This window comes from Pholis gunnellus, assembly GCF_910591455.1.
Source record: "Pholis gunnellus genome assembly, chromosome: 13".
NCBI classification, from domain to species: Eukaryota; Metazoa; Chordata; class Actinopteri; order Perciformes; family Pholidae; genus Pholis; species Pholis gunnellus.
The window spans coordinates 5929576-5953606 of record NC_136540.1 but is presented as its reverse complement, the minus strand read 5'-3'; the positions used below and the strand labels follow the sequence as shown (position 1 = coordinate 5953606).

At 42.1% G+C, this 24031-nt stretch overlaps 4 protein-coding genes across 4 annotated transcripts in view; 1 reads left to right on the top strand and 3 right to left on the bottom strand.

The window, feature by feature from the left end:
- Nucleotides 1–2: 2 nt before the first annotated feature.
- Nucleotides 3–7825, bottom strand: rnf121 (ring finger protein 121). The gene is made up of 9 exons (XM_079171265.1): nt 7702–7825; nt 6311–6348; nt 5887–6028; nt 5208–5362; nt 5009–5116; nt 3630–3750; nt 3396–3529; nt 2207–2308; nt 3–1712 (listed from the first exon to the last, which is right to left on the bottom strand). The coding sequence occupies exons 1-9, from the start codon at nt 7798–7800 to the stop codon at nt 1592–1594; spliced, it is 1020 nt and encodes a 339-aa protein (XP_079027391.1). The 5' UTR covers nt 7801–7825; the 3' UTR covers nt 3–1591.
- An 825-nt stretch (nt 7826–8650) lies between these two features.
- Nucleotides 8651–14767, top strand: LOC306704749 (ribonucleoside-diphosphate reductase large subunit-like). The gene is made up of 19 exons (XM_079171256.1): nt 8651–8767; nt 9516–9604; nt 9733–9910; nt 10240–10340; nt 10447–10506; nt 10589–10628; nt 10747–10909; nt 10997–11138; nt 11223–11306; nt 11412–11573; nt 11737–11816; nt 11906–12107; nt 12206–12355; nt 12442–12663; nt 12750–12826; nt 12920–13055; nt 13133–13228; nt 14009–14197; nt 14290–14767. Exons 1-19 carry the CDS (start codon nt 8749–8751, stop codon nt 14476–14478), a joined length of 2379 nt encoding a protein of 792 aa, XP_079027382.1. The 5' UTR covers nt 8651–8748; the 3' UTR covers nt 14479–14767.
- Nucleotides 14768–16374: 1607 nt separating this feature from the next.
- LOC306705113 (short transient receptor potential channel 2-like) lies at nt 16375–21750 on the bottom strand (the record flags this gene model as incomplete). The annotated part of the gene is made up of 13 exons (XM_079171800.1): nt 16375–17255; nt 18127–18244; nt 18336–18408; nt 18491–18618; nt 18696–18888; nt 19003–19095; nt 19191–19353; nt 19458–19658; nt 19742–19916; nt 20084–20248; nt 20340–20540; nt 20635–21327; nt 21736–21750. 13 exons carry the CDS (start codon nt 21748–21750, stop codon nt 16375–16377), a joined length of 3099 nt encoding a protein of 1032 aa, XP_079027926.1.
- A 1848-nt stretch (nt 21751–23598) lies between these two features.
- Nucleotides 23599–24031, bottom strand: part of rb1 (retinoblastoma 1) — a 17612-nt gene continuing 17179 nt past the window's right edge. Inside the window, exon 27 of the mRNA XM_079171515.1 lies at nt 23599–24031. This exon is cut by the window's right edge and continues 651 nt beyond it. The gene's annotated coding sequence lies outside the window, so the exon portion shown is untranslated.

Below are 24031 nucleotides of genomic sequence, written 5' to 3'. Positions count from 1 at the left end.
TCTAAACCATGTGACATTTATTAACCGATCAACAAAACAAAACGATCATGTTAGCCTTGTTGTACACAGTCCCTTTTCTGTTTGAGTTGGCATGTACTGTGACCGGTACCTGCACACACACAAAAAAACAAAAACACAACCACCTTCCAGCATCTTTGGACAAGTTAGAAAATACATATAAAGGGGCCTTGGCTTGAACAGATCACATGAAAATAAGACTGGAATCATCAACACTCCCCGAGTTAATTAAAGGATCATTCTACAATGTTTCTGTTTACTTTCCTCTTCTAACCAGTTGCAGTTTGAACAGTCAATAGTTTTAGTTAAGTTACTAACTGGTATCACAGCTTTGGTTTGTGCTTCCTGGTTCGCCCACATTTCATACCAGTTTATGTTCACCAATATTTAATAACAAAACCTATTTTTCTTTACTTACCTTAGTGGTATTTAGCCTATGCCGATAGTTTGGGTTTTAGAAGGCAGGCTTTGGGACATCTCTGAGATTTCTGCTGCCACCAACAATATAACAAAGGTGAGTTAAATTTAATTAGCGCGCAGCGTTAAAGAATTACATTTTTAAAAAAACAGCAACGTGTCACTCCAGGCATCTAGAATAATCTACAGAACACAAAAGTTGTACAGGAACCCTTTCTTTTGTAGAACGTAGTTCCCAAGAAGAAAAGCTGGCATCAAAAACCCAGAACTATCAATAAGGCGACATACAACCACAGGCGAGTTTTTTTTTTTTTTGTGGACTTACAATTTAAATACAAACAGTGAACTGTGGGAATGAAAACAGAAGAGCTCGTTTGGACAGTGACATTCCTCCACTCATAGAAACTTAGTGACACAGATACAGCACAAGGGTCAAAGTAAATCTGGCTGTTTCCCCCGTTGGTATCGAAGAGTGTCCACATAGACAGTGAGGTCATTTTGAATTCCTGTAACAGTTCCTTTTTATCAACTACTGAATGAGGACTTCTTAACTACAAACAGCACTTTTTTTCCCACGATGACGATGCCTCCTGTGACGCGATGCATGACTGGCTGCTCTTAGGAAACTCTCAGTCACTCGAGTCCGTATGAGTGTTTACATAAGATACACAGCGGCAACATGTCTCCCATCTGAGGACACTGTAAATGTACTTTGGAGGCCCAGGGAGCAATTACTTGCGTTGATTTCCAGTCAATCTTTATTACTCGTGTGTGAGAGTCATCAGACATGAGGATGAAAACCTCCAGCATGAGCCTTGAACTAATAATTAATAAACACTTAAGACATAAATCAGTAAAAAGCACCTCTCTAATGATTTTTAGAACCACTTTACTAGGCCATAAGCTGCACAAACCAATCATCAAGGTGTAACGCTGTGTGACGCAAATCCTGGGAAATTGATAAGACATCCAAATTCAGGTTACCAATAAAATTCAAATGAACTGTAAATACAGAGAGTATGTGCCTATAAATATATACAAAAAGTATAGACACTTTTAATTGGTGTTTTAGTTCGATGTTAGGCACTCAGTCTTTTGAGCCAGTGCATATCATCTCCGTATGGGGGGTGCGTGTCCATGTTGTGACAGTCGCAGGTCACTCCAGACCCAGGACGTAGTTGATGCCTTGCACAAATCCAATAATAACAGGCTGCCAGGCCACCAAGTACCGGAGCCAGTCTAAAAGTTGTCCATACATGACGTGTGGCCTCTCCCAACTGGAACAAAATGGGTCAAGGAATCAACAGCATTCAATACCGGTGAATAAAAAAAGGGTGCCAATAGAAAACCTTCATAACATGCAACTGATATGGCACATGGCCAAGAGGAGGTAGGGAGTCACTTTCACTTTCCGGGGGATTACATTTATAATATAGAGTGGCACAGTGGCCACAAAAAGGAACAGGAACTTGGTGTACAACCTATAAACGTTTCATATCTCGTTCCCACTAGTCTACAATGACTCCAAAACTCCCTCCTGTTACAAGAAAGACGTCTCTCTCCGGTCACTTGGCATGACTAGGGTTCCTGAACTGGCTGTAAAAAATACCCAATTTAAATGAGTTCTATCCTCTATCCGGTCTATACGTGCACGTTACTATATGTGATTTCTAAAATTACAACAATTAACTCAGGAATCGTTAAGATACTCCCAAACAAACCATAAAGATAATGCAGCACAGAAACAAGATGAAAAGATGAAAAAGGATACGGGTTGCTGAACATCCTCTTCAGATCCACCTTCTCTTTGCAGTACGGGCACATCTGCTTCTTTCCGACGATGCACCATCCCCTTATGCAAAACTCATGGAACCTGGATGTGGAGTTAAGGCTCAGCACTGTATCGTAGAGCGTCAGTTCAAATGCTGGCTTAAATGGCATTGCTTTGAAAACGCGTACTTTTGGGCAGCATTTGAAATATGAAAACGTATTAATATAGTAGCCACGGTGCATCAACCCGATTGATCGTTAATATGCACAAAAAATTTAAAAAAGCAGGAAAACAATCATATTAGCACCTTTCAAGGACAGAAAGAAAACAGGAAGTGACCTAGCAAACAAGGCACTTATTTGCAAATGATATACTGTTTTGTTTTTTCTTGTAAAATGTTATTTCTTTGTATAGTATTCTATTATATCGTTAGTTGTTTTCTGGAGCTAGGCACAAAAGCATTTCACTACACCTACTGAGCATGTAATCGGGATTTGATTTGAAATTAAACTTTCATAGAATGACTTAAATCCAACAATTGTGGATTTATGTCCATATTTGAGGGATATAAAAAAGACTAAACAATACACTGGCCGATATGTTTTTAACAGTATTACAATGTTGGATTTGACAGGAACAGTAAATATCAGATAACAGCTCATTTTTAACAGTTAACTAAAACATGGGAATAACTACAACAATCTACACGCAAATATCAAACCTAAAATATGTAAATGAGCTGCTTAATGACCAACCTGCGGCCTACAATAATCTACTGAAATGTTTTTTTCCTATCAGCCTTTAACTGGCATATCAGCCAATTATAGCAACTGATTAATGATTTGGGCTGTATGGTTATTACTCGCATGAAATTCTCTATGCTAATCTGTAAACGGTTGCGTGCTATTTACAGTGGACACGGCCAGCAGGAGATTTCCACGGGGAAGTAATACAAATTTAGATGAACAGGCTGTCATATCATCAACAGTCTGACATAAAGGTCAAGTTAGATAACTGCCAATTCCCCTTTAAGCAGCTAATTAAGTAAACAATGGAGTTCCGACAAAAACAAACAAAGATGACTTTGCCTTTTATAGACGTGAGATACTCCATCGTTTAGCTCAACTTCTCTTTCACTGATAAAGCATCATAAAAGTACAGTATGTCTACATCCCACAGGGAAGGATACACATGGTTGCAGGATAACCTGTAGGTGTTCTCTATAATCCCCTCCTCACTGACATCCACAAGGATGGGCTGACCGCACACAGCACAGATATTGTCAGAGAGGTGCTTGGTTGGCATGCCAGATGCACTGTAATACTGAAACAAAACAACCAAAAAAAAAAGATATATCAGCCCAAATTACATATTTTACAGCAGTTACCTCCAAAGAAACAGTGTCTGCAATCTGTCTTCTTACCCCAACAGTTGAAGCCATGAAGTCTGCACACATCTCTGCAAAGTCCCTTCCCAGGACCCCGTAGTACAGCCCGTAGAATAGCAGTGAAACGCCAAAGTCCATCGCGTCCTCTGGTTTTATCCTGGACAGAGAAGGCACTGCATGAAGGGATCCGGCCTCAGGTGATAGGTCTGCTTTATATTTTCAGTGTACAAGTAAAAAACTACATTTTTGGAAGCTACCATTAATCTGCTTTAAGTTCTAGTATGTTGGTGCGAAGCTAAAATATTTTGTATCAACCAAAACACCTTTTTACACATTTGTCTGTGCATATAAAAGCAAAAAAAAAAAAAATTCTGTTTTGATGATCAGCTGTTGCAGGAAATCGAGAAATCTAAATGCAAGCAAGTATTCAAGTTAGGTGGCATTTCCAGGTAGGAAGTGGGAAATTGTTGGACCATTGAATAGGAAGCGTTTCGCTACTTTCCTGTTAGTCCATTTTGGATTAAGATCAGGAAAGGTCCTCATATTGAATTAACTGTGAACAATTGTGCACATGTAGCTCTTCATTTAGTTTGAAAACTGTCAATATAGAATCACTTTTTAACCAATTAGAAGGTGCAGCTTCACTAAACTAATGCAACTAAAATAGATTTTGTTTCTTTGTGAAGAAATGAATGACCGCCCAGTAGCAACATAACCTGTAAACACAGCGCTGTGTTCATTCAGAGGCTTTAGTGAGAGGACGACCATATTAGGCTGTTTTTAACACTTCCTGTGTCAGCAGAAAACATAACGCTCTAATTCCTCTGACCATTAGGAACAAAGAAAAGAGACGTTTGCCCTTTCCTTGTCTAAAGGGAAGTTTCTATGATAGCTACGCATGTTTGTATGTCATTGAGAATGACAGCATGTTACAGTGACGATGCGTTTTAAACTTATCATAGATCATATCTTACTTCTCATACAATAAACACGTACACCTACGGTCAGCTTTTACGTGTGTACCATGAAACAGGCAGTCAAAGAGTGTCATTTCTTCTTTTTAGTCTAATTCTATCATCCTGGTACGTGCTGGATCATAACAGTGCGTTTGTGGTTAAAAAGACAATACTTCTAATAAAGAATGAAATGAGTGAAGCACCTATCAATTAGGGATTCAGATAACTGGTGGATGTTGCAGGAGCAGTGATGATCAAAAGAGATATTAAAGATAAGCAATACACGTGGAAGGAGACCAGGAAGAAACTGAACTTTATACAAAAGATGACCACTCCTGTCAGCAGCAGCCTGCCGTTTTGAAGGGTTATATTTCCAATGGCGCAAGTCAACATCCACCAAAATGTTTGGCTATGGTTCATTTAGCGCCACTGAAATAACATGGAACGAACAATACATACCTGAATATTAGGTTTATACCAAAAAGTGTAAACATGACGACGCTATAGCCAACTATTCCCGTGCCATAGCTGATCTTGTAGAGGAGGAGGAACCACTTATACACCAACCTAGAGTCGCCAAAGAGAAGGAATATGTGTCAGAGTGTGTCATGGACAGTTCAATCCACAGCTCTGGATTATGTGTAAACGACGGTTATACCTCGGCGTGGTGCAGGCTAGTGGCTTGCGAGTGGCACGGAAAGAGATGTACGCTGTGATGACGGAGAAGATGAACCACGTGGTCAGGAACCTCCACCAGTGCAGTTTGGTAGTAAAGTAGAGAGGAACTACCCACATCTGGAACAGAGTCACCAGCTACAAGACAGCAGAGCAACCACATGTTAGAACAGCTGTTCACAAACACAACATTGGGGGGGGGGGGGATTCAGAGCGCCATCTTGTGGGCGGTACTGCCAAATGGAAATATGACCCTGAATACAAGTTTGATTCATAATGGCAGGAAGTTATGGGTGAGGGTAAGCAGATTATTTATTTTGGTCATTACAGCCGACACATTCATAGCCCGCCTTATTTTGTTCACCTTTTATTATTAAATCCTATATTTTTTTTGGAAGGTGATCCTCGGAAATGTTTAAACAATCACAGGTGGGCACTATTGACACCATTTCATATTTAGGATGGATTGGGACAAGAAGGAAAATAACAAATGCATCCTGAATTGAGGAAATGAGTATTGATATCCATTTATACGATACACCATGTGTTGACTCATGGACAGAAAACATACGCTGCGCTAGTGCGTGTTCTCTCATCCCCCCCCTTAATTATGCGTCTTCACATGAGGTCATTTCTCAAACGAGTGGATATATGTGTCTTACATTGTATGACTTTGGATGCCTCTGTTTCCATTGCACCAGGACTAGCTGTGCGACAACAAGTGTGACGATGAGGATCAGCACCATCTCTGCGTGCATGGCCTCATGGCCTTTGTGTTTGGCATGCATTCTTGCATGCTCCACCCTGTGGAAACAGAAGGACATACTCAACTAATGTTATGTATCTAGGAGCAGTTTGTTGTTGTTTTTTCACAACAATGCAGGATGGGCGTGTACTGTACAGCTTTGAATGTTGGTTCCTCCTTCTTTACCAAAAACCTTGTGTATTAACAAATGAAAATGCCTGCAAATGTTACTCTGCAAAAACTGAATTTTGTTGCACAGGTTAGTGGTTCTTCTATTCAAATGCATCTCAGAAAGAAAAAATAAATGCATTATCCATTAAAGGTGAGGCAAAGATACGAACCTCCACTTCTCTTCTGGTGAAAGCTTGGACACATCAAACTAAAGAAAGCAAATGAGACAAAATAATGGCCATTACAACACAAACAATTATATAACAACACCAAACCACTGTGTCGAGCATCACCTCTCGCCCAATTCTAAACCCCTATTCCTTACATTGCTTACCAATTACACAGCATTACGTCACAGCTGCGTGCACACAACCCTCCCAAATATCTATATTCACCAGTTAAGTTATCAGAACTCGTCACGGGCATTTAGCAGGTCAGTCCCTCCCAAGACGTTGGGCTTGTTTGGCTACTTTAACCTGAATGAAATGAACAGATGCAATGTTCTCTTGTTATTAAAGCTGCCTATCTGCCAAAACAGGTATCCAGCTACGGGTTCACAACTATTTCTTATTCAAATCACACATCCTGCTGCTAAGTGTGAGGCAAGTTCCTGTTTGAGTCATCATTTGCCTCTTTTTAAAATTTCAACATGTGCAAAAGTCTCTCACAAATGCGTCTTTTTATTCACCGGATGAACACATTTTTGAGAACTTGTAGGCACTCTAAGCACTTTATACAACAAGAGGCAAAAAAAAACATCAATCATCAAGACACATCAAGTTCACTAGTTACAGTTTTCCATTCAAACCCTTAAACTTGTATTACAAGTGAACCCAACATTAGAATGTGATGTGTCATTTGTCAGCCTATTGTGACGCCAGCCATGCAGATATTCTGCACATCAGGTAACTACACATACTCATGACCGACTGTCATAACTTTTCACTCGTTTCAGTTCACTTGGTGGAGTTCCTTTTACACTGTGAGCTCGTGCACTGACATCAGTTTGACAGAACATTGAAACCCCGCAGGAAGTGGTTTGGTGTCCTCCCCTGTCTTGACAGCGACACACACCTCTTGGCCCTTAGCACAGACACGGCACCACGTGACCTTTGACCCTGTCAGCCACATCAGCTATATTTGTGGAGTTCATTTCAGAGCGTAGCAGTGAATATACGGGTGTGAAAAAGATCTAAATATATGCTAACTTTATTTTCAAACAACAGCACCTGAGCTACTTTGAACAGATTAAAGCTACGAAGTTAAATTGCAGGATTTTAACGTTAGCCGGCTAGCTAGCTTAGGATAGCTAACGCTCTCGGGGCGTTTCTCGCTTGCACTGCTGTTTTTGTCGAACAACGCACACTCAAGTTACGTACAATGGACAACACATTTATATCTAGACGCCATGCATCTGCTTGGTTACAGATCGCTGAACAGTAGCTAGCTGCTTACGTTACGCTAAACCCGGGGAATAAAACCTGCAGCTAGAACTCCAGTATTAAGTCACTGCCGTCTCTTGAATCTGTCACAATGCCTCGCTGTGGCTTACAGCTCTCACCTGGTGCGGCTCATCGTGATGCTGTACCCCGTGGTTGTGGTGTTGTATCCCATGGTCGTGCTCTACACCATCAACCTCCACCTCAAACACCCCGGCCATCTTCGGAGTGCTGCTTTACCGTTCCGGGCCATTAGCATTAGCAACAAACCTAAGAGGGTCACATCCGGTCTTCTTTAGGTTTTCTTTCTTCAAAATAAAACTCGGAAATAATGTAATAACAGTAAAGCTGTGACTTTCTGTATTTGTTAGTTGATGTGTCTAGTAAAGCTATAACTTGCAAGTTTATTAGTATTGGATAGTCATAAATAATCAGATTTTTACAAAACTTGAATACATTAAACTGTATATACTTGTGAGGGGGTTAAATAAATGAATATCAATATCAGTGCGACGAGTACACTACTCATTGTCCTATTTACTGTGTTTATTGTTTTATGTCATTTTCATTTATTTTTTCACATTTCTTAGCATGACGTGCTAGTAAAATGGATTATTATAGCTGTAATGGCTGTAACACCAGGTGTACTGCTTTAATACCTTCATTGAATACTACAAATGATGTATATTCTTGCTATTTTGCTTATATTGCAGAGTATTGGTATCTTGAAATGTATGAATGTAATCATGTAACGAGGGAAAGACACATAATGATGTGGTTGTTGGAGATTTGTATATTAAAACACACATCACATATGAAGCAACCCGTATCCTGCTGCTGCAATAAGGGAGGACAATTACATGCTATCAAATCTGTTGTTTTGACATATCCAATATCCCGCCAGATTTACCCGGAAAAGGTAAATGTCACTGATCGTGATGTGATTGGTTCAAAAGTCTGAGTCTCCTCTGATTGGCTGAGCCGCTGACACACCGTTGTGTAACTGGCTCGTGGGTCGTTGGCGCCCTCCGTTTAAGATTCAACTGTGTGATTCAATTGTGCTCAGTGTAATAACCTGCTCCAACACCACAGCCGTTTTATTTGTTTGGAGGCTGAGAAGATAACATTAACAACTGCTTTCTGAGGAAACCAGCCGCTTTGTTGCCACCATGCATGTCATTAAGAGAGGTATAGTTGCTTCACTTTTTAAGTAGTGTAACGTTCTTGTGGATACTCTCGAGTAAATGCATTGTTACGGTGCTGGGGTTGTCGAGGTCCTGGAAAGATACTTAAATGTTTTAAAGATGCGATACATGTTAATACTCCAAATAAATACTGTACATACTACTGTCTTCAGCTCAGTTTCTGTCATGTTAAAGAGTGTTTTATGTTTATTTGTGAGGTGTGTTTCCGTCCAGACACAAAAAACAAAGACTTGAGTTATGACAGGACAAAAGCTGACAGTTTATCTGTCTTAGTTTGCAGGTTGGTTGCCAGCTTTTATTTTGAATAACGTTTCGCATATATAAAAATAATAAAAATAGAAACGACACTATCGCACCCGAGACTTTAAATTGAATATCACTTTCATTGTTTTCTAGCCTTTGATGTCCCCCCCCCCCCCCCCCCCCTTCTTTTAGAGTAAATGTTTGACAACTTTCCTTTTTTAATGAATGTGTAATTAGAGTATTATTATAATCTTGTTTGGCATCTCTGGTATTGGCGCGAAGTAGCGACGGTTTGTTGTCAATAATAACTGGTTAGACAGGTGTTGAGCGCGCGCTTCATCTGAGATAACTGATCAGGAGAGGGGATCCATACAACAGCTAGGGCACGGATATCTTTTGAGTGTTTACTAGTTATATTCATCAACTATCCTCAGAAGTTGACTGAATAAGTTTCAATAATAACAAATACTGTTTTTTTTGTATTTCAGATGGACGCCAGGAGGGAGTTACTTTTGATAAAATCACATCTCGCATCCAGAAGCTTTGCTATGGACTCAACTGTGACTTTGTGGACCCCGTGAGTTCTAACCACTCTAAAGCTACCCCATCAACGTTAACAAAAAGAAGAAACATCAAGTAAAGTAAACGAGCCACTCTCCAATTCAGTGATATTCTACCACATGCCCTTTTTCTCTGTTTCTGCAGACGCAGATTACAATGAAGGTGATCCAGGGTCTGTACAGTGGAGTCACCACTGTGGAGCTGGACACTCTGGCAGCAGAGACCGCTGCCACCCTCACCACCAAACACCCCGACTACGCACTCCTGGCTGCACGGATTGCCGTTTCCAATCTCCACAAAGAAACCAAGAAAGTATTCAGTGGTGAGTACAAGTTTGAAGTTACCATCGAAAATACGAAATATAATAATATATAATATATAATATAAAAGCTCTGATGCAAGACGTGTGATTTTTGTGTATGTAATAAATGTGTTTATAAATATGACTTTGCATTTCAAATAAAAAAAACAGCACCATTAATGCACTGTACATTCATTTAGCCAATCTTACGGTAAATTATGATGCTGCACATTGTGGTATGGCGTTTCCCTCTTCACGAGAAACCCTGACATGATTGATTGTTAAAGTGTTTAAATTATGAGTACTGATATTCTGGTATTGGGTACTCTCTTTCCTCTTTGCTTGTGTAGATGTGATGGAGGACCTCTACAACTATGTGAACCCCTTAATTAAACGTCACTCGCCTATGATCTCCAAGGAGATGCGTGACGTTGTACTGGAAAACAAGGGTGTAAGTCACCTTTGCTGTAGCATGTTGTTCATGCTTTTAAAATGTAAAGTAATTGTAACCATGTTAAGCGTTTTTTTAACATAATATATCCTCTTATCTTTTGCAGCGCCTCAACTCAGCCATCATTTACGACAGAGACTTCTCCTACAACTTCTTTGGCTTTAAGGTAATTTATTTCATTTTACATTCATCATCTCGAGCAGATTCTTGAATCATAAATCTAATTCGGCCCCCTTTTGCTCCAATAGACTCTTGAGCGGTCGTATTTGTTGAAGATTAACGGCAAAGGTGAGAGATTTCCCTCCAGCTTCTTGAGAAGCGTGTTTATGTGCGCAGAGACTCAAGAAATGTGTTTTGGGGATATTTGAAATTGTTTATTTTCTAAATCTCGTATTTTTTTCTGTAGTTGCTGAGAGGCCCCAGCACATGCTAATGAGAGTGGCTGTCGGGATTCATCAAGGAGACATTGAAGCAGCCATTGAAACCTACAACCTGCTGTCAGAGAAGTGGTTCACCCACGCCTCCCCGACTCTGTTCAATGCTGGCACCAACAGGCCACAGCTGTCAAGGTAACGTAAGCCAAGTCGACCAAATCTCTGATTCGTTCTTTTTTTTTTTTTTCCCTCTCTAATCTAATGCGTTTGTGTTCTTTGCAGTTGTTTCTTGCTAGCCATGAAAGAGGACAGCATCGAGGGTATTTACGACACGCTGACGCAGTGTGCCCTCATCTCCAAGACAGCTGGAGGTATTGGATTGGCCATTAGCTGTATCAGAGCAACGGGCAGCTATATTGCTGGGGTGAGTTAAATGCACACCGCAGGGATTCAAATCAAACAGGAGCTTTTTTTTTTTGTATGACTTACGCTGATTCTGTTTTTTCAGACTAATGGCAATTCCAATGGGCTGGTTCCTATGCTTCGAGTCTACAACAACACAGCACGTTACGTTGACCAGGGTGGCAACAAGGTAGAGATTTTGCAGCACACACTGTGATGGAGCTTGGTGTTGTTGCTCTGGAGACACCTCTGGTAGCAGGTTTCATCACTTTGCTCTCTGCGTTGGCTTGTTCAGAGACCCGGGGCCTTCGCTGTGTACCTGGAGCCGTGGCACTTCGATGTGTTCGACTTCTTGGAGTTGAAGAAGAACACCGGTAAAGAGGAGCAGAGAGCCAGAGACCTGTTCTTCGCCATGTGGATCCCGGACCTGTTTATGAAACGAGTGGAGAGCAATCAGGTGAATAGCTGAGGGAATAAACCTCCCTGACTCACATTGGTTACAGTTTGAATGAAGCTATATGTTCTGTAATACAGTGCATGTTTTCTGGTGTCTGTGATAGTTTGAAGCTCCTTGAACATTACAGAATGGAAGTCTCATTGTTCCTCTCCTGCTCTTGTAGGACTGGTCTCTAATGTGTCCCAGTGATAGTCCTGGGTTAGAGGAATGCTGGGGAGAGGAGTTCGAGCAGCTTTACACTCGGTAAGACCGGCGCACCAAACTCTGTTTTTAACAAACGGCTCACTTCTTAGGGCTGACTAACCTGTCCCACGTGTCCCGTTTGTCCTCAGGTATGAGAAGGAGGGCAGGGCTAAGCGCGTGGTGAAGGCTCAGCAGGTGTGGCACGCCATCATTGAGTCTCAGATAGAAACCGGTACGCCATACATGCTCTACAAGGACGCCTGCAACAGGAAGAGCAACCAGCAGAATCTGGGCACCATAAAATCCAGCAATCTGTGCACGGAGATCGTAGAGTACACGAGCAAAGATGAGGTGAGCGGCGGGAGACCTTCTTGTTCCCGCAATATTATCACATTAGCCGCTACGTTACTTTCTTAATGCTCATTTGTTTCGTTCTTCCTTCAACTCAGGTGGCAGTGTGTAATCTGGCATCTATTGCCCTCAACATGTATGTCACCCCAGAGAGGACCTTTGACTTCAAAAAGCTTGCATCTGTCACCAAAGTCATTGTCAAGAACCTGAACAAGATTATTGACATCAACTACTACCCCGTGATTGAGGTATGCTCTCTTGTCGAGTGTTGCTTCTCTACAACCGGGTCTCATGTGCTCTGTTAACGAATAAGCTCCTCTGTCCTGCTTTACAGGCTGAGAGGTCTAACAAGCGTCACAGGCCGATTGGAATCGGTGTGCAGGGTCTGGCTGACGCCTTCATCCTCATGCGTTATCCCTTTGAAAGCCCAGAGGCCCAGCTGCTGAACATTCAGATCTTTGAGACCATTTACTACGCCGCCCTGGAGGCCAGCTGTGAGCTGGCAGCGGAGCTCGGACCGTACGAAACCTACGCCGGCTCTCCTATCAGCAAGGGAGTGAGTAGTTCTCACAATGTCTCGACTCCATCCTGGGATACGGTTTTGTAGTTTGGGCTCAGTTTCTCACTCGTTTTGTTTTCCAGATCCTTCAGTATGACATGTGGGATAAAACCCCAACAGACCTCTGTGACTGGGAAACATTGAAGGCGAAAATTGCCAAGTAGGTCTACCTGAATGTCTTCCGTGTTGGTAGATCTGCTGTGCTGTATGTGGAGATTGTGGCTCATCCCTGCTTCCCCCTGTGTGTCCTAAGCCACGGTGTGAGGAACAGTCTGCTCTTGGCCCCAATGCCCACAGCTTCCACCGCCCATATCCTGGGAAACAACGAGTCCATTGAGCCCTACACCAGCAACATCTACACCCGCAGGGTGCTCTCGGGAGAGTTTCAGGTCAGCACTTAATGCATTCTCTTCTTTACGTCTATACAGGGAAATGTTGTTAAGTGTCTTTTCTGCGTCTTTGCTAGATTGTGAATCCTCACCTGCTGAAGGACCTCACAGAAAGAGGACTGTGGAGTGATGAAATGAAGAACCAGCTGATTGCTCAGAACGGGTCTATCCAGGTAAAGGATCACACTTAAAGGAACAGTGTGTGAGATTTAGTGGCATCTAGTGGTGAGTTGTAGATTGCAACCAACTAAATACCCCTCGGCTCTCTCCTCCCTTTCCAAGTGTGTTGAACTATGGTGGTCTTCAGGTACGGAAAGGTATCTTAAGGATTCTATTTCTACTAGGTTTCACTTTCATTTACATGTTCGTGCTTGTTGCACAAATGTATTGATAAATTATCGGCTTTTTACTCACAAATATTTTATTACACTTACAGTAATGAGCGTAGTTGCTGTCAACTCGAGTATCCTTTAATAATTTAGCGCTGGGACCCGTTTAAGACGGAGTTTCGGCGCACATCCCTACCTTCAGATAACGTAAAAACACAGAGGCTCTCGCTAGAGCTGGAGATAGAATTAAGTTTGTCCGTTCTGGGCTGCTGTAGAAACATAGCGGGGTCGGAAGAGGGTAGAGTCCGTGGCAGCAGACACGCTCCCTAAGTAGATCTAAGCTAACAAAAACACAATTCTTAGTTTCAGGTGATTATACACTGATTAAAACATAGTTATGAGACCATAAACTCATGTTTTTAATATTTACTGAGGTAAGAAGTAGGGTCATTTTCTCATAGACTTCTATACAATCTGACTTCTTTTTGCAACCAGAGGTTTAAGGCACTTTGGCTTTACCTTTCAGAACCAGAGGTTGCTGATTAAATGATTCAGTGACATCGCTCTAAATGTCACTAAAATGTTGCGGTGATCTGCAGCGTCTGACTTGTCCACACTCCACAGGATATTGAAGAGATCCCTGACAATCTGAAGCAGCTGTATAAAACCGTGTGGGAAATCTCCCAGAAGACTGTCCTCGAGATGGCAGCAGATCGTGGGGCCTACGTTGACCAGAGCCAGTCCCTAAACATCCATATTGCCGAGCCAAACTACGGCAAACTGACCAGCATGCACTTCTATGGTTGGAAGTTGGTAAGTTAGGACTGAGGCACCACAGGCTTGATAGATGCTGTACTAAAGTGACAAGAAACGACATCCTAATGCCGGTCTTCTTTTCTCTGCAGGGCCTGAAAACCGGCATGTACTACCTGCGGACGAAGCCTGCTGCCAACCCCATCCAGTTCACCCTCGACAAGGAGAAATTAAAAGACGCCCAGTCAACCAAGACCGATAAGGAGACCAAAGAGAGTAACATTGCTGCCATGGTGTGTTCCTTAGCGAACAAAGATGATTGCCTGATGTGTGGTTCCTAAGTGAAGTGTGGTTCCCTCAGATAAACTCACTTCCCCTTAATTACCAGCTTCCCCATTAAAGATATATTTTAGGAAACACCATGTTCTTTTTTTTTTTTTATATATATTCAAGTCACAAATATTTATGGGTTTCATCATGAATTGTTACATTTTTGTATAGAATTAATAGGCGACAAAGAATTAATATTTTCCCTTAGTGTTTTTTTTATCCATACAATTTTATAATATATGCGTCATATTAATGAATTTCATGTTTGTATTTTAGGTGTGTAGGAAATTAAACTTGTACAACGGTCATAATTGAAGTCTCATTATTTATTATTACAACATATCGGGTTTTTTTCTTTACACCTCAGAACCTAAGCATATACTGCTATTATACATATTAATCCTGCATTTATTGAGGCAAAAACAGTAATTCAGTATTAAATTTACAAAGGTAAAATATCTGCATTCAGAGAGAAAATCGCTAAGTGGCAAGAAGCCAGCCTGCTGTTCTTTATGTCTTGTTTATTAGGAAGTGAGAGGCAGGGGGATAGACTTGTGTCACCAGGGACGCTCTCACAGGATGGCGATTATTAGTAAAGTGAGGCGACATGCCTGTGCATGCTAGTCGTGTTTTTAAAGATCTTGGAGGCTTTTCTGTTAAATGACAAAGTGTGTTTTAATTATCTGTGGTGAAGCAGGCAGATCAGGACCCAGGCTCACAACACCAAAAAGTGAAAATGGTGATGGCGTCAATCGCGCAATAGTGCAACAAAGGGCTACACGCCGAGGTGTTTTTTCCACAGGAAGACTCTCGATGGGCTGTGTCTTGGGACGGGTCGATGCTGCAGGTGAAGAATTAATGAACTGCTGTGTTCATGCAAGCGACCTCATGGGAGCAGTATGTGTATAGCAAGCCGACACCTGATCGGTCACACTGTCGCAGGGTGTTGGTCTGCCGCCTACAAAAGAAACACTAAAGCAGCACTACTTTATAACCTCAGGCTGCACAGAGTTAATGTTCCCCCCTACACTATGTTCATAAAATACAGAGACATGGAAATAAACGGGATTTCAAGTGTTTTAATTGTGTTACAAAGTAAGTTAATTGAACACAAGGCTACTTTCTTCTGATATTTGAATGTTAAGAGAAGCCAAAGATGCCCAACGGAGGCTGTTTCCTAAACAGTACAGTTTGAAAGATGGCAGTTAGGAGGGACACTCGGCACAAAACAAACTTACTAAAATTGAGCCCTACATTGAACATACAAATAGCAAATTTGGTAGGCAAGTGTAACATGAAGAGATGCACAAAAAAGCCTCTTAGAGGTACGCCCGAAGCCTAACAGGAAGTAAGCCATTTTTAATTCAATGTGCCGTTTTAGCCCATTTAGCCATTAACAGGCACTGTATTTAAAGTTCTAACTTTATCATGTGATGAGAAGATTGTAACAACATGATCCCTGTCTCAGCAAATACATACGAGAAGATTCATTCTGTAAACGGAAAAAATCTAATTTATAGCCTAATAGATCTTTGAATGAATGATTTAATTAAAGGACTTTTTCTACATTTTGGAAAATATCCTTTTTCGCGTTCTGGCTTAAAGCTTGATGAGAAGATTGACCCTACTCTCATGTCTGTTCAGTAAAAAATGAAGCTACAGCTAGCAGCTAATTAGGTTAGCTTAGCACAACTGGGATCAGGGAAAAAAACCTAAACTTACCAACACCTCTAAAGTATGTCTTGTTTCTTTAATAAGTACAAAAACCAAAGTATAAAAAGGAAAATCTGCTGTTTTACAGGCGGTTATATGCAAGACTATTTTTCTCATCAGATATTGGATAATGTTACCAAAGAGCCAAACGCTGAAAAAGTCAGCGTGGTCCTTTAAATGGGACATCACTACGATTACGGTCTCACTAACATCCCGTCCATCGACGCCTCCCCTTCTTGGGAACCAAAGCCTGTGTCCTTGGAGCTGCTGCTGCCTGTTGGCGAGGGAATGGTTTTCTTGGCTCCCGGGTTTGCATTGCTCTCCCTGGAACCAGACTTCTCTGCTACATCTTGCTCAAACATTCTACCCTTCATCCATTTGGCCTCCGCTTGTTGTTCTTGCAGCTCGGTGTCTCTGAACTTGTTGACTACTCTCTTTGCGTCCGTCTTTTCATCGTTGACTTTGATGCTCTCAGCTTGTTGGGAGGTCGTCTCTGTGTGTTTTTCACACACCTTCACCACTCTGAGTATCTCTCCCTCTCTTCTTTTTTCTGCCTCATCCTGTGGGGCCTCTGCCTTTTGCTTTTCTTCTACATGATCAAAACGTCTCCCTGCCACCACTTCCTCTTCCTCTTCATTTTTGTCTGCCTCCACCAGCTCTTTTTTCTCCATTTCCTTCTTATCTCCTAGCTCTATTTTAATTCTGCCTTCCTCCATTTTCAGCACATCGCAATCTGTTACCTGCTTTGATCCCTCTGCTCTACATTCGCTCACCTGACTCTGTTGTGCGTCTGACTCTTGTTTTGTATCTGAGTCGAGCCTTTCTTTATCGACACCTTCTTCTCCATGGTGCACTGTCACTTTAAGTGATGCATTTTTCTCATCTTGTCTGCTGTTAAAACCTCTGAAATTGTTCTTGGCACCAATGATGTATTTCCCCAGAAAGGAGGAGCCATCTTTGGTCAACGCGTCGCTTGCAGTGTGTCCATCGTCCATCAAAACCTGGTTGTCCACTTTCATGTCACTGTGCATCCTGGTGACCGTTTTGGTCAGCAAAGTGATCCGATTACCGATATCTGAGGGAAGAGAATACTCCGATCACAATACAGCATGCAGGCGAATAATGCACAAGCTATTCATGTTTGAATATCAAACATGTTGTGGTGCCTTAGCTTACCGACCGTATCGCAGTCCTAATATATTATTCCAGACCACTGGTAAGCATAACATTTGTATAATTCATAATGTTAGACTTTTTAATCTGATAGCCAGTAATATTGAAAATGAAGGAAGGCAGAGCTGTATTTTAAGTCCATTGTTATACTGACGACACACAACTCCTATAAAACCAGGATCCACCAACAGACTGACTTCTGTCAAAACCTAAAGTCTCAAAGATGCTGGATGTCAAATAACTTCCTCCGACTCAATGAAGAAAAAATGTAAATATTATTATTTGGGTCATTAGACATCTTGTCTTTAGTGACACAGATGCTAACCTAGCGCCTTCTTTAAAGCCGAATGATAGAAAGTTAGGAGTTATCTTTGATTCCAATATCATTTTTGATTATCATGTCAAGCAGGTAGTTCAGTCCTATTTTTAACAACTTTGAATGGTTTAAAAATGTTGAATCAATTTGATTCTATTATCTCTGACTTGGTAAAAATGATTCATATGTCTATTTTCATAAACAACAAAGCACATTCACACCTTCAAGTTATACAAAATGCTGCAGCCAGACTGTTCCGGTTAACTTAAGGATTGATTTTAAGGTTTTACTAAGGTAATTAAGGTAGTATTAGGAGAATGTGCTTCGCTGACAGGGGCCCCAAAACTCTGGAACAATCTTACTTTTCAAATTAAGAGAAAAAGGGGGCGACATGCAACAAGCCAGGTTTGTGAGCAAACAAGACTTTCGATGCATTACTGACTGACTGTTTGGTTACCTTTCCTCTTGGTCTCCGCGAACTCCCTGCGTGCCGATTCAATGTAGCGTTGCACCAGAGCTCTGATCACCTGCTGGCGGTAAGGCAACTGGCTGTCTTCAGATCCCTTAACATCGCTCTTAAAACACATAACATCACACATTTCAGTACGCAGTGTGTAGAAGATTATTTACTTTTTACTCCAGTCACATCATTAAACACACACTTACCATTGAGGCTAAAGCGGGATATTTGGTCTCAGAATTAAAAGTGCAGCAGCAGCAGATTTGTCTAAAGATACCCCTGGAACACAATTATTTTAAATGAATAAATAAAGATTTGGATACACAAATCTTTGCAAGTTAAAGCTTTTTTTAGAGCTCACCTTAAGATGTAAAAAACAGCTTTGGGTGAGGGGATGATGTTGAAGGGCACAGGAATGGTGAGGCCCTCTCTGAAGTAGCTGAGGTACAGCTTCGATCTGGCAAATTTCCACTCAACATCTGCATCGTCCTGAAATACATATGCTGAGATGTCAGGTCCAGTCTCTTTTTTTTTTTTGCAGTAGCGACATAAAAATATCTCTTTACCTCAATTTTCTGAAAGGAGTTGGTGATCATGGCAATAAGCATGTTGAGCAGGACGATGACGATGACGAGCGTGAAGATGCCGTACATAATCCTTCCGACAAACTCTGCCAACATGAACTGCGGCATGTCCACGTAGTCCTGGTTGGCCACGCCAAACATGGTCCAGAATAAGAACTGGAACGTCTCATTAAACCTGCAGCAGACAGAGCACGATGAGACTCTATTCATACCTTCTTTTCTTTTTTCCACTAACAACAGTGATGTATACTTTATATATTCTCATTTTCAGCAGATTCCATATTCTTACCTGCCAAGATGTGGAGAGATGACATAAGGGACATAGACATTGTTGATGCCACAGAGGAAGGCTGTTCCAATGATCATCAAAATAAACATAAATCTAAAAAAAGAAAAAGAAAAACATTATCATTTGCACCATCGTGTGCTCTGAATTCTCTTCCAGGGATTGATAGGCCAGATGAAAAGTGCTCTTACCTCATCATGTCATCAATCATCTTCGCTATGGAGATCTGCAGAGTTCCCAGAGACTCATGTACTGGCAGGATGTACGCCAGCCGTGTGAAGCTCAACATACTGGTCACTGCAAACAGCACCTCCGCAATCAGCTGGGGGTCTTCCTGATGCCAGTCCTCGCGCTCTGCGGGACCAATTTTTTACACAAGCAAACCCGCCCGTTCAGCATTGAGTACTTTTGAAACCACAGACGACTACTTTGTTTGAATGATGTGATCATTTCCTCACCAGTCTGAGTGAAGTAGACGCACTCCTCTTTGCCGTCATAATCATGGCAGAGGAGGTGACCTTTGAGCATTATAAGCACACGTAACGTGAAGGACGCCAGGTACATGCTGAGCACCATCACGTCCAGGCAGTTCCACCAGTCCCGGAAGTAACTCCGCAGCCCCTCGATCCACACTTCCTTACACTCGTACCAGAAGAATCCTACACAAGACAGCAGGGTATGAACCTTGAGTTTTCTCTTTGGGCGTTATGGAGGGGAGTCAGAAAAAGAGGGGGGAACCCACCGACCACCCACACCATGTGGAAGGAGCTGTGCAGGATGTTCTGCTGCCGGGATGCAAATTTGACTCGATAAATCTCCATCGTTATTGATTCTCCGAGTAACGTGATGAGAAACCACATATAGGAGGCAGCGTGGAGGAGAAACTTGATCACAGGAGTCTTTAATACCGTCCCTACCTGGTGAAAACACAAAAGACGAGGACCTGTCAGGGCCAAGACGCAAAGTGTGTTCATCCTATTTTCTTAATTGATTGTCTCCCATGACACGTCTGTGACACTTCTTTTTGAGAACATGCATAAGAAAAACCCCTCTCTACGTTTAGAACATTTCCGTTTGATGTGACCTTTGACTTTGGTGCGATCCAGTAGACGAGGCAGAGGAAGGGCATGGTGAGAAAGATCCCCACAGAGACTAACAGCTTCCAGGCTGTCCTGCTGCCTCTCCAGCCTCCCAGGTTCCCACACCAGATAGATGACAGCACCTGCTGGCAGATCGGGTGGGCCACAAACTGCACAAAAACACACACACACACACACAGAGGGTGAGACACCAAGTTCATTGTCTTCTTTTGAATGGCAGTAGTTTCTGCATCCAGCTACCTGCTTCTGGTTGTAGTTGACAGCAAGCCGCAGACGGGACAGGTTGGGGATTCCCTCCTCAAAGGCCTGCTCCTCTAAGGAGTCCTGGCTCTCGTCCCCGCAGCTGTTCAGGATGGTGGTCACCTCGCTCTGGTTGCGACACATGCCCAGCAACTCAACGGCAAACTCCTGACAGAGCTCCTCCAGGTCCAGATACTGAGGCTGCAGAAAGAGAAGCGCCACAGCAGAGTGAACACAAGGAACGACACAGGACATGAACAGTTAAGTGGGTGAACATGTACGAATCTCACCAGACCTTGAACTCCGGCTCTTTCTGCGAGAGCTTGCGGAGCTCTCTGCTGAGGCTGAAAGCTCTGAGCATGGCATCATCAGAGGTGATGGACAGGTAGGCACGGCTGGCGATGCCACGGTAGGTGTTGATACGAGACAAGGAGAACTTCAGGAGGTCGTACTGCCGGCCGTTACGACACTCCAGACAGGCACAGGATATCTTATGTGGCCACGGGATGATGTGACCTTTTTGGGTGAGCATGCTCACTATGTCATACAGGTCTTTCTGGCAGGCTAACGTCAGAGGAGTCACACCGGGGGCAAACTGGGAGTTGTCAATGGAGTGGTCAAAGATGGCCTGCGAGAAAGAGCGCACGTCCATCTTGTTGCCTTTCTCCTGGTCCAGGCGGTCCAGCAGGCGCTTCACCACTCTGGGCTGGTTGGTGTCTACAGCGACTAGCAGGGCCTCGTGAATCTGCCGGAAGTCAAACTTGACCCCCTGCAGGAGGGCGTCCATGCAGCTCTCGTTGCCCAGGCGGATGGACAGGTTGAGGGCCTCCCTCCACTGGCGATCCTCAGACTCATCCAGCTGGCGGATGATGCCGTCGCCGGTCTTCAGCAGTCCACTCAGCAGCTCTATTTTCCCCTCCTGAATGGCACTGATGAGCTCCGGAGGGAACCGCATCTTCTTGTTCATGATCTCGCGCCATTGTTCAGGCTGAGGGACGGGGCGGGACAGTCAACAGCGGTGTTAGATGTCCATTCACACATTTTAATTAATGTCAGATAACAGAGAGAAAAGGTTAACTACCAATTAGATTTCACAAGAGAAAATTCAAGCCTGGACCAAAAATAATGTGGTTTTGTGAGAAAATTAAAGGACGTATACAAAATAAAAAGCGTGGCACATTCTACAAATGAGTGCATGACGGGACGCATTTTATGACATCAAGTAAAACAACTTTCATTAATAAAATATACAACCGGGTGATGAAATTGATCTGTTAAGATGATGCCTGGAGCACGGCAGCTTCACATTTAACCTCTTTACAACATTTTTGCTATAAAACTTGAATCTACGGAATGACAAATTCTACAAACCTCGTCTGAATAAGACTTTGCTTACCGTGAGGTTTTCCATTCCTGAATAAGCAGCAGTGATCCTAAAGCAAAAGCACAATCACATTCTCTGGAGACGTAAAATAATATTTTTTGGCAGCTATTTTGAGCTTCAGAGATGAAGATGAAATCAGTAGATTGCACTAGCAGCTCCAATAAGAGAGAGAACTGAGGACTTTGGTGTCCCGCGATCATGTGCTACCGGCTGACTGCATGGAATCAGCACCCCACAAACTCAATAACACACTTCCATCCCCCCCATGGGGCCGGGCCAATTAAAAAACGTTGCCAGTTCAAAGTGTTTCATGCTTGGCTGCGCCCACACCAAACTGTTTCTGCGTTCAAACAGGAATTAACTCTCGTCTCTCCATTGGAAACAGTGCCATCGTACAATTAATGTGGCCGTTACTGAACAGGTAGCAGCTGTCATCGTTTCCCCCAGAGAAGCTGGAGGGAGTTCACAGCCGAGGGAAAAACAAGGAGCTGCAAGTAAAAGATGAACTGATTATTTTCACTACTCTCTCTCTTCATGCGGTTCTCTTTAAGGAAGTCCACTATTAAAATAGTATTATTCAAACATCTGCAAGGTTTGCTTTCACCATGTTTTGCACATTTCAATCTCTCACTATTCTCTCTGCTTTCATTATTTTTCTTTTTTTATATATTTTTGAGAAGCTTCTCTGCTTGTGTTTATTTGCTCTTTGTCAGTAGATGTTAGATTAACTGTACTGTGTGCAGTGGTGGAATGGAACAAACACACATTTGGAGGTACTTGTACCGTGCTTGAATATTTTCTTTTTATGACAAATCAGATGGGAAAATAGAAGTTATTTTACAATATTGGATTTTTGCACACATTAAAATATACAAGCTGAAACGATTGCCTGAGGAATCGATAATTAATTGGCAACTATTTTGACAATAGTAAAGCCATTTTTCATGAAAAAATGTGTAATTTGTACGACTCATTGGACGTTGTGAAGGTGTCACTTTGGGCTCTGGGTGGTGAAGGCATTTCTCACTATTTTCTGGATGTAGCCAAATACATTTTCCATGGCGCAATCTTGGAACAAGTGTCAATTTTTAGTCAACCACAGCCAAAGATGATCATGTAACTCGAGAGTTAATCCAACAGTGACGCGTTGATCAGTCCTTGTAATGACCTGTAATCGTGTGTGGAAGTTAACGCCCGACTGGCTACAGACTCTTGTGAGCATAACTTCACACAGCAGAGGGAGGAAAAGGACCAGTGTAGGTGTAACGCGCTTTGCTGTGACTGCAATTCTTATTGAGATACAGGAAGTGATAAAGCAAGATTATCAGACTGATATCTGTTATTGGATCGTAATCACAGCTGAAATATTCAGTGATAAATATTGTTCTGGTTGGTCTGAACTGACATTGATCTTGTCTTTTATATATAATGAATCAACTTGAGGGTGAAGAGTATTTAAAAGTCATAAGTTCAGGTTCCTAAGATCATCTTAACCTTTAGAAGGGAAGCAGGGCGCCGACACTAGCTTGACCACAGGAAATGACCAATGTGGCCGTAAACCTTGAGAAAGGAGAACTCAACTTTGTCGTGTTTCTGTTTCATAACCAACACTCACATTGTATTTTGCTCCAAAACAACCTGACAGCATACGATAATAAAACATACCAGCCTGCTCTAAAAGCAAAACAAAAACAAACAGCATCACTCCACACGATGAAAACTCTTCAGTCCATCAGCCGGTACATCACTGGACACCGGCACCGATTACTGATGGCCTCAAAGGCAACAGAGTCAACTGATTAACATAGAAGATAGTATAACATGTAGTTACGTCTATCCAAAGGAATACAACAAACAACAAAGTTTTTCAAAAGAAATATTTACTACATTTTTCAAGGAACTACTTCAATAAAGTACAATATAAACACATTTTAATTTAAAAAAAAAAAACTCTGCTAAATGACATTTCTAGCAATATATTTGACCGCGGTATAGTTTTCTGGAGTAAAGTTCACATATTAATGCTCTATGTGGTGCGCGTTCAGCGCTGTGACCTAAACCTCCAAACATGAACCAACTTATCCGTACAAAAAGGTGAGAACATGAGAAACAGTCTTCTAATTGAAACACGTTAGGAAGTGTTTGCATTTGATGAACATTTTCAGCCCTCAAAAGTATAAGAAAAGTTACTATAAAACTATACACAAAGAGGAAACATTACCCGTCAACCAAATCCTATGAAACTACATGAATTTTTGGTTGAGTGCAAATTATATGCTATGTCATTTTCCTTGCTATTTCTTTTTGT

Coding starts and splice junctions, on each gene's coding strand:
- LOC306704749 (XM_079171256.1), top strand. Junction 9,605..9,732: donor ACTGTGACTTTGTGGACCCC/GTGAGTTCTAAC, acceptor CTGTTTCTGCAG/ACGCAGATTACAATGAAGGT. Junction 11,307..11,411: donor TTGACCAGGGTGGCAACAAG/GTAGAGATTTTG, acceptor TGGCTTGTTCAG/AGACCCGGGGCCTTCGCTGT.
- rnf121 (XM_079171265.1), bottom strand. CDS start 7,800: ATGGCCGGGGTGTTTGAGGTGGAGGTTGATGGTGTAGAGCACGACCAT. Junction 5,117..5,207: donor CTAGCCTGCACCACGCCGAG/GTATAACCGTCG, acceptor TGGCGACTCTAG/GTTGGTGTATAAGTGGTTCC. Junction 3,751..5,008: donor GGTATAAACCTAATATTCAG/GTATGTATTGTT, acceptor TTCTCTGTCCAG/GATAAAACCAGAGGACGCGA.